The following is a 10,887-nucleotide window of genomic DNA, read 5'->3' as shown; positions in this document are numbered from 1 at the left end:
GTTAACCAGTAACTGGTTAGCTTAGCTTAGCATAAAGACTGGAAGTGCATCACTTCTGAAACATTTAAGTTCTCATGTAGTTCTCCATGAGAAAGCCAATGAGCATATTTGCCAAAAACTACTAATTTCATTGCTCTGTCAGCAACAACCAACTGTCCCAAGTGTGGGTTAAGTTTCAAAACTGAAGACCATTGGCAGTTTTGCACATTCAATATGAACTTTGTGCTTGACACATAATTTGGTAGAATTATGTTTGGATCTTGTGTGGTTGCACATCTGTTTTATTTTTCCTCCTGAATGATTGGCAGTTCTTTAAGTTTTTTAACCAGAGGTTGTTGTTGAGAACTATATATACAAAATTTATTGTGCAAGCAAATGCGTGGACTTGTTGAGCAAACAGGACCAATGCAGCAAAGGGCACTTACACACTAAGAAGACTTCTGAGGAGAGTTTCCCTTTTTATCTAACCGTTATTTGGGTAACCTTTCAGGCTCATTAGTTTTGGTCTGTCTATTCTCTCACCCTGTGAACAATATAAAGTGAGTTGACAGGTGCAAAAAAAAAAATACATCAAAAAACTTTAAAATTACTGAAATTACTCTTTTTCCGCAGTACCCTGTTATTTATTATTACTTTTTGACCCAGAAACTAAATATACTCCAGCAATCCCTGGAATGTTTTGAAGTATATCTCTTTCAGACAGTAAATTCTACCTGAAGTGTGGCCAGAAAAGCCTAGTGAAGTACCACGCTTTTCAGAAATTAAATGGTTTAATGAGAATCTTTCTTCAAAAGTTTATAAGCTGATTGGATGGTATATCTGGTTTATTATAATAAGGCATTTTTCTGGTCACGCATACACTACCTGCCATGTTGAGAGCTGCAGAGAGAGGCCACTGTCAACTGAAGTGAATGTTTGATTCAGTTTTATGACAGCTGTCACCCTTGCAACCCCCACCACAGACTGCTCACACAAGACATGCACATAGAACATAATGCAAACTGAATATTTTAAGAAGGGAAAACTTGTGTAAGTTGGAAAAGAAACTGAAGACGTTTTTAAGTTTCCTACCCATCTTGTTGGGGAAGAACTTTAAGGAAACTTGGAAATCCACCAGCCTGTTTCACTTACTTACAACAGTATATTACAGCCTGCAAAAAAAAAAACCCCGTGGTAGTCAGGGGACGAGCGATGATAACGCAATCAAGTGTTACACGATATTTGCATTTTCAGAAGGGTGCCTTTGCTGTCTTTTAAAAGGAACTCAAATGACCACTTTTTAAAAGCTGCATTATTTTTTAGGTTTAATGGACCATATGGATGTGCAGGTGTGTCTTTAACTTATTTTAACCTTATTTTCCAAATCTTCAGCACATTGTCTAATAGATGTTATTTTATTCATATTTGGGAAGAGAACAACATTAAGAGTCTGGTGTTGCCAGAACAGTGGCAGAGATTTGTATTGTGGAATTTAAGGGATCAAACAGCCTCCTGTAAGGAAACATTAATTCATTATGTTTCTCTACTTTTTGAATGGTGAATTGCAATGGAGAGACATCTACTCGTTCAGTTCATTTTACTCAAGCGAAATGGGGCTTAGTATGGACAACTGCAAAAACATAAGTCTGCCTTGAAGCATATTTACGGTAGGTAGCATGGATAAAGGCTGAATATGATAAAGGCAAACACTGAAATCTTTAATCAAACTACTCAGTGACAATAGCTTGAGGGGTGGTGTTTTAAAATCATCATTCAGCATCTTGAACATTTTGTAGTAATGACCTATTAGGAAAACTACTGCACACTCTCTCTTGTCTTATTATCTGAACCTTACTCTGATAGAGACACTAAAATAAAGAATGTAGTTACTATCAAGTGCAAATGATACTGAATCTTGTTTAAACCCTGTAGGGTCCTTGTGAAGTAAGAAGAGGAAAGTTCTGATTTTCAGTGGAAACTGAAGGAATTTTCAACATAAAATGGATTTTGACATTTCCTGTGAGAATTTAAAGATGATATCAAAAATGCATTTTTGTAAAATCCTTGTCTGCTCCCTCAAATGCAAAAAATGTAGATTTAAACAAACTTTACCAAGCAACAAGTTGGTACGAGTTCACTTTTGCCTGTTTCTGTCTTTTTGTTTGGATACATTTGAATTGTTTCAAGGATAAATGTGACTTAATTTGAACTCTGAAAGGCTCATGAAACCTCAGGTTTTTTTTGTATCACTTGCAAGAACATCATCATAGATTAAAAGTAAAATACAATTCTGGATTACATTGATTTTAGCTTTTCTAGTGTTTGAGCAGAAATTCAACTCCACTGATGCTGGAAAGATATCAATAAATGTGAAACACAATATGCAACACAAACACAGTACAGACTGTTGTGTATCCAGTTTTTCTTCTTATTTTGTGGGAATGTGATATCAAAGTGATAATAATGTGAATATTTTTGAGGAGTTTCCCTCGAGCTGTTCGCACTCAGCCCCTCTCAGCTAATCAGCAACCGACAGCCTGAATCCGTTTTTTTTTTTTTAAATTAACCTCTTCATTGCTGCTTCTGAGTCACAAATTAAAACAACACTGCCCACTGAAATCAAAGTATAAGGCTCCAAGAACTTTTATAAAAGTAATCATTTTTTAATTAATTTTCATTTAAGGCAATCCAATACAAAGCATTTCACAACCCACCATATGACAATAATCATGTACAATAAAAACCCATTTAAAGGAAAGTAGGGAGTCATGCAAATCAGAACCCAAGAGATATAAACAACAAAGAGAAACTGTGGGATTAGACAAAAAAATAAATGTAAAAAATATGTTAACTGTAACATGCTAATTAGCTACAGTTTTTTAACCACTGGTGAGACAAGAAATGTTGGAAGAACCAGGCACAAGAGAGAAGAAATAGCAAACAGTCCACAGAGCTTACTGCCATGTTTGGCACAGACATGCATGTAATCTGGTTGGGCTGGTTCCTATTTTACAGATGGCGGCACCGTGTGTGAAACACTCTCACTGTACCCCAAGAAAACATGCAGTCGATCCATCACTCTAGTATAAACCGGGGCTTTAAGAGGGCATGAAGTCACTGTCCATGACATGGACAGCAGGAGTGATGGCGTGTTCAGACACACTCCAAAAATAAATACATAAATAAATAAATATCTTCAGTACAGTGATATTCCCAAAAATATAGCAAACATATACAAGAAGCACTCCTCATGAGGATAAAGTGCTGATGGGATCTATATGCAAACCAGTTGGTAGCATTACACTTCTCATTCTAACAGAAACCCGCTCTTATCTTTTCAATCTTAACTGTTTCCTCTCTTACACTATATAAAGATCTTCAGGCAAATTGCTGTTTGGCATTTTGACCACCATTTAACACCAACTAATTTTCTCTCTTCCTCCCGAGAACCACACTTGTCCACCTGAACTGCTTTTCAATACAGGAATAAATGAGATGGAGCGACTGCCTTTCATGTCATTAAGGCCTTTAGTTTGCTACATTAGACATTTGACTAGAACCCTTTCAGCTCAGACTAATTCTGCCTCTGCCTTACTTTGTCAGTTTAAAAGGAAAGGACACCTTTTACAGTCCATTATCATCATTGTAGCAATGTTTTATTTACTATACACCAGTGAGGGGAACATGAAGGTTAGGTAGTAAACAAAACCAAGTGAAACAGGAATAATTAAAAGAAGAAGAATGGCTGCGGCAAAACAGCAACAACAATGGAAAAAGTGGAGCTAAATATTCATCAACATGCTAACATGCTCACAATAATGACGCCAACGTGCTGATGTTTAGCAGGTAATGTTCACCATCTTACTTTAACGTGTTAACATGCCATTAGTTTTGAAAGCATGTAATCACAAGCACAATGGGAACCATGAATGTGTGAATCAGATTTAGCAACAATCTGTCCAATAGTTGTTGAGATATTTCAGCTTTAGAATAAACTGGAAGTGGAAAATGAAGGATCTGCATCCGACAGAAATCCATTTCATGCAGTGCCTGCGTCTGCTTTCAGTTTTCCTCTTAAATTTAGTCAAAGCTTAGAGTAGAAAGGCTATTGATGTAGCTAACGTACTATGTCAATATAAACAACGAGAAACAAAACAAACCGGGAAGAAACAGTGTAACGAGATCTGAGTGGTATATTGTATTCTCTAACTTTACCAAAACCTCTCCTCGTAGCTGTTACAATCCTGTATGTACCCTGTGGCCTTACTGAACTAGAGGATGAGATCCTTTCACATGAGTCATACGCTATCATTGTGCACAGCTACATCTCATATCAAAAGCTTCTTTACTTACGTAGTAAAATTGTATTTGCTACGTGGAAGCCACTTGCTTTTGTCTCTTCAAACTGAACGGACGTCACAGGTGGTAGGAGGCCGCAGAAAGCCAAAGTAATGAATGCAGTGAAGCTCTGGAGACCACGTGTGAACTGTCTCTCACCAGAGACTTGTAATACACTGTGGCAAGGTCAGTGCTGTATTAAGTGAATTCTTGAGAGGAGCACTGGCTGTGATGGTACAGACTTACAGTGTGAACTTTATGACAGCGGAGGTTATGTGGCTGCTGATGTGTGGCCGCTGGGGGCTCACAGATTTCCAGTGACATGGAAGTCTCTGGCTTGCTGAGGTGGTGTGTGTGTGTGTGTTCGGCCATGGGGCAAAAATTAGCAATGAGCCCTTTAAATTACTGGCCACCTCACCAACTTTTCCAACCTATTTACCAGTGTTCCTACGTTGTAAAACCACCCTTCCCCAAAGTTTGCTGTATGTCGATTAGACTGTCATATTTTGATTTAACAGAAATGTATAATCTGTCCTGAAATAAGAGCAGTATTATATTATATTAGATTTTGACATAACTGACTACAGACAGGTCAGGTCATCAAATGGCAAAAAACATCAGGCTCTTATTATTTCTGTTTATACTGTGCTATAGTGGTGTAATATATTTTGTATTACTTCACTTAACAAAATCAATAATATACAATGTTTAGAGGGTTAAAGGGGTTAAAAGGTTAAAAGTGTTTACTAGTGTTTTATTAGTTAATGCTCTATTTGTGCAACATCCCCTGTGATGGGAACGTGTCTGGATTGAATTAGGACCCTAAACATACCTGTCTCAAACAATCATTTTTATGTTGACTTGCATGAATAAACTGAGTACCTTGTTCAGAAGTATAATGAATAGCAGCACTCAAAAGGATTAAATATGATAAACCTGGTATCATCATCATAATTGTTAGTGTAGAGACAGTTTGTGCTTCTTGTATGCAATAACTTAAAAATAATTGGTGACCACTTCAAAATGGATAAAGTTTATGGTATTCAAAACAGATCTATCAAATGTCCATGCCACTCTGAATAACATTCGAGAATAAATATACTGGATATGGGGAATTAAATTCTCAAACAACATGCTCTTATAAACATTTAGTTAATAAAGAAGATAGGAGGTGATACCTCACGGTATGAAAAGCCTGATTGATGTTTGACGTAATAAACTATAAACTTCACACCTGTAGTTTTTCCTCCATCATAACTGATGCATTAGCAGATACGTAGATAATCCCCAAGTATAAAAACTAATTCCAGAAGAGAAAAAGGTGCCTAAAAAATATCACTGCATTAGGCCACACAAATGACTGACGAGCAAGGCTTAGGTCAAAGATCACATGTCCTGATACACTTAGAGAGAAACAACCACAGACAGGCACAAGTTTTAACCACAACATGACCTTTTCGAACCAACCTGCTGTCGAATTAGATGTGAAACAGTCACTGCCTCAGTGTCGATTAAAAGGCTTTCACCAACGAGTCCCTTAAAGACTGCAGCCTCTCCTCAAGAGAAACCAGCCAAATGAACATATCACAGATAAACAAAAACAATAAAAAAAACAAACAAACAAAACGCTTCTCCAATTGTCACTGGGAGGATACGGCACAAAATTCAACACCCATTTCCTGGTGCCTCATCTCCTGTTTGCACCAAAAAACAGGAGGTAGCGAGTTCTCCCTGGACTCTGAGTGGCCGCTGCATGCTGTCAGTCCTCAGCGGGATGGGGGGGGGGGGGGGGGGGGGGCTTCAGATCTGTGGGTGGTGATGTGTGTGTCCAGGTGGTGTGTAGGGAGGTGGCGCCGGGTTGGGTTTGATCCCTCTGCTTTTCATGTAGGAGATGAACTGGTCAGGGATCTCTGCTAGCACGTCTTTGGCGAGCCGTGCCATGCTTAACACGTGGTTGCCTGTCCGGTCCATGTAATCTCTGAAGGGAACAAACTGAGGGAAAAGAGGTGAAACTGTGACATACACTTTCACAACACATCTAGGATTTTTGGACTACTGTTGTGATTCATGGAAAGCTCACAATACTTTTTAACAATGTACACAAGTAGGTTTTAGGAGCAGTGTTGTATACTGATTGGAAAAATCCAAAGGGATCATGTTTAAGCCCCAATGTTAGTCAACATTTGCGGATCCTGTCAGCTTTAGGATGCTGCTCTGTCACTAATCCTTTGCTCTGGCTTCCCTTGGGAGTGAGAGGAAAGAAATCAGCCCAAGTGGAAAGATAAATCATACTTATCCCCACTAATTCAGTTCTTTGAATTTTTACGTCTTTTGTATTATTTGTCATAGCACATCAAGGAATTGTTAAGCAGCCACCCAAACCCTGACACATCTCATCTCGCAATCAATCTAATTAGTAGATGATGGCCAAAATATTTGGCAATGGCCCACTTCCACTATAAAACACTACATCGCTTTTTCACTTACTCTTGGGTTTTGACACCACAGAAACAGAAAGGTAATGAGTCGGTTGAAACAGCTTGATAGTTTTGTGAATAAGACACATCAAGTTTCCTAGAGTGACACATAATACAAACTTTTTAGTCTTGCAGGAACCACACAGATGTCCTAATCTGTCAGATTTTCAAATGCTAACAGATGGTGCTTAGTCAGAAACAGGCACTTTAATGTACCAGCCCAACTGAGATAACAGTATGAATGTAAAACGCATAACATGAAACAGTAAATACTGTATATGACTTGATAAATTATAGCTTGATGAACATTTCTTGTCTGTACTGTATCTGGATGTGGTTTTGGTGGAGATGTCTGAGTTATTCCTTTAAATTCAGTGAACTTTGACCCCACACTTCCCTGGTCTTGTTTCCTTAATATCTGCAGGGAATACAGTCAAAGTCTCTTTCAAACTGTGAAGGGCAGTCACCTGAACAATGTCTCTTTCTGCTAGTTTCCCTCGGGATGAGATCCTGATGTCATCACCATCCAGCTCCACCATAGCTGCAAGGCACAAGTTCACACACACACACACACACACACACACACACACACACACACACACACACACACACACACACACACACACACACACACACACAGAGTGATAACCAAGCAGGGGGAACCGATATTATACAGTGTATCATATTAATGCCATACCTTTTAGCTTTAGCATCAGTAAAAGAGAAAGGCTGTTGAGCTGTGCAGCTGTAATCTGTCTTCATTGCACGTCTAATCAACTAATAAGTCCTTTGTTATCTTCTCTGTGCAATTTAGAACCATTGCACTAAACACTGCAAACCCAGCAATTAACCTCAGCCATTTCTTCTACAATTATGCCTGCATCCACCTACGCAATCACCTCTCTACCAACTCAAATGAGTTTGTACAGTAATTTTCTCTTGGGTATTTCTCCGAATTAGTGCTACAGAGGTAAGTACTAGCTCTAAGCGAGTGTGAGTATGAATTACAATGTTAATAACTGGGTCATGTATTAATATGTTTTACTGACTTTATTAATGTAGATGGTATTAAGAAATATCTGATTATAACACAGCAGAAAATTTAGAAGATGTTTTTTTTTTTTTTTAATATTACATCTTAAATGTGCCTGCAGTATACAATTATCAGAATATTTGAGAATTGTGACCATGCAGTGGTTAAAAAAAAAATTTGTCTACGTACCGTCAAACTCAGCCTGACCCACTCCAACTATGATTATGGACATAGGAAGCTTGGCACCCTGCACAGAAATCAGAATAGAATAAGTGAAAAAACACACACAAATACACATTTCTATTATTTGACAAGGGGAAAGAAGCTTGTCCACATCACCACTGACCTGTAATGCTCATTACTGCATATCAGACATGATGGCAGTTACATGCTCACCCATGTAGGTTACAACCTCACTAATGTTCTGTATCACCCTTAAACTAGCTGAATGACCTTTTCTGTCTCCAGAGAGAGAAAAGAGGGTGAGTTGGAGACAGGAAGTCCATTTTGGTTTTGCTTTTCTTATCCCAGGTGTTTTTTATGTCCCTGAATCCAATTTTTTTTATCAAATAAATGTTCCTCAGTTCTTATCTTGGGATAACACTCTCTGTGTGCACACTGAATGCTGGTTGTCAGGCTCAGGAGTGGAGATTAAACTCACTGACAACACCCCTGAGAGACTGGGCCAGTAGGGCAGTAGTATCAGTACTGAAGCTCTGTCGATGGCTAAAAAACACTAAAAAGCAATCTGACCATAAGCTGACTTTTCATATAAATGCAGAATTAGAACTAGAATTATCCCATCCTGGTTTGACAAAATGCTAACCTGCTAAACATCCTAAACAACCATGTATTAACATTATAAAGTCCAAGAAGCAGGTTGAGGCCATGATAAGGTCGTACATGGCAGGGGATGGATGACGGTATTTGTGAGCCAGGAGAGGAGGGAGAGGGAGGAGGTGCCAGCTTCAGTCAGTACAGCAACCATCCTCAGTTACCTGCCCAGCCACTCCCAACCACGCCTCAAGTCACATAACATACTCTACTGTCTCTAAACTAAAGATGCTTTGATAGCATTTTTTCCTTCCTGATACCTATCCCAATACCTGAATTTGTGCATCAGCTGATACAGAGAACTGATCCGATACCATTGTGTTAAAAAAAAATTTCAACAGCTGTATACTACTAACCCTGTACGGATGTGATACGATTACTGTCGGCATGGCTCAGGCTAAACCCTTTGTAATACATGAACAGATACATCTCTCTTTTATTATGTAATTTGACTGTTAGTCATAAAAAGGAAGGAATAAATAACAGTTCCTACACTAGGTGTCCTAACACTTGTGCCATCCCTCGAACTTAAAACAGCCCCTCAAAAACAGTTGCCAGTTTCTGCACAGTGCAACTTCCTGTGTATGGTAATGTTTTAGAGTGGTGAAGAAGAATTGGTTTCCAGGAAAACTGCCTTTTCATCTTGGTGTGAAACTATGAAGTTTAACAATATATTACATGGTATTGGATTGTGTGTAGACTCACCAATACCCAATACAGTGTTTCTGAAGGTATCAGAGGCATTTCTGATACTCGCATCAGTATCGGAACAACTACTCTAAACAAAGGCAAAATGGGAAATCTATCAATAGAAACAGGAGGAGACACCAACATTCATGAAACACGCAGGGCTGGTAAATATTTTGACATTATAATGTATTGACTTTTGATGGTATTACATTGTGAGACTGTGGTGTTACTGTGTTTTTCAAATTACTGATTCTACATATTGTAATTAAACAAGACTTAGAGCCATGCTAGGACCTCTGTGAGGGTGTAAGTAGGCACAGTGACGCTTTGAGCTAAATGCTAAGGCCAGCATGCTAACATGCTCACAGTGGCAATGCTAACGTGCTGATGTTTAACAGGTATAATGTTTACCATCCTAACTTAATGTGCTGTCTGCTATCATTTGCTTAGCATTAAGCACAGATTACAGCTGATGCCAATGGGAATGTCATTGGTTTTGCAGGTGTTTGGTCATAAAGCAAAGTAATGGGCAAATTAAAAATGATCTGATGATGACAATAGATGAAACAGTTGCGACATAGATATCTGTCTGAATTATTAATTTCTGTACATCCACATTTATTAGATTATGTAGGATTCTTATGAGTAAAATAAAAAATGTTGATAGTCTGACTGGTTGCACTCAAGTTATTTTCTTTTAATTCTGCCTGAGTGGCAGTGACTGCATTTCTCTCTGGCAGGCCATGTTAGTGCCTGTTGTTTTAATTTCCAGATCAATGGCAACATAAATGCTCAATGCAAAAGCTGCAATTATGTATAATGAGTTTCCTGCAGTCACATATTTTTCACAAAGCCGTTACAACAAGTGCAGTTTTATCTCCGGCACAAGACAAATGTACTGTGGCAAATCAGGCAACCTCTTATTGCCACAGGGATGAAAGCCGTTTTTGTCGACACCACGTCAGCAGCAGCACATCAGCGCTATTATCAGTGTTCAACACAACTCCTGTCAGTGCCTGTCCTCCCACGCACACGCACACATAAACACACACTTACAGGCATACGTGTGTGTGTGAGCATATCTGAAGACATACGAGCACATCAGAACATCAAATGCCACCAAAAATAACCTGGCAATCCACCATGCCCCAGTTTTGCCTTTCTCCTATCACCCTGACTGGCAGCTGCGATCCAGTCTAATGAGACAATAAAACAAAGTGTCAATCAACACTCATTACTCCAACAACTCAGTGTGTTTTTGCTGTTTAAACCCAAACGTTATGCATGTGCATGCTTTGATGGGTCTGTGTGCTTGCAGGTTTATGGATAAGTGTTTGGAGAGGTGACTGTCCTGTCCACACAGAGGATCATCTGAGTCATTAGATCATATCTCTTCTTGGCAGTCTCAGAGCTCAGCTCAGAGAAAAGCTTAAGGCAGTAGACTGAGGACACACAGAAACCAGCTATTACTTAAAACAGATAATAATCGTTAGCTGGTATAAGAGTAGCACATCCAGTTGTTATAATAAAATATCA

The 10,887-nt window shown here is 38.8% G+C and overlaps 1 protein-coding gene across 3 annotated transcripts in view; it reads right to left on the bottom strand.

The window, feature by feature from the left end:
* Positions 1-6,117: 6,117 nt before the first annotated feature.
* LOC111221742 (copine-5) overlaps positions 6,118-10,887 on the bottom strand; it is a 115,426-nt gene continuing 110,656 nt past the window's right edge. For all 3 annotated transcript variants that reach the window (XM_022745278.1, XM_022745279.1, XM_022745276.1), the window contains 3 exons: positions 8,017-8,074; positions 7,262-7,335; positions 6,118-6,309 (listed from right to left, as the gene is read on the bottom strand). In XM_022745278.1, the coding sequence (XP_022600999.1) occupies positions 6,118-6,309; positions 7,262-7,335; positions 8,017-8,074 (324 nt within the window). The remainder of the gene's footprint in view (positions 6,310-7,261; positions 7,336-8,016; positions 8,075-10,887) is intronic.

The sequence above is a fragment of the Seriola dumerili genome, unplaced genomic scaffold (assembly GCF_002260705.1).
Source record: "Seriola dumerili isolate Sdu_G_001 unplaced genomic scaffold, Sdu_1.0 BDQW01000088.1, whole genome shotgun sequence".
Taxonomy (NCBI): domain Eukaryota; kingdom Metazoa; phylum Chordata; class Actinopteri; order Carangiformes; family Carangidae; genus Seriola; species Seriola dumerili.
This window is presented reverse-complemented; position numbering and strand designations above follow the sequence as displayed.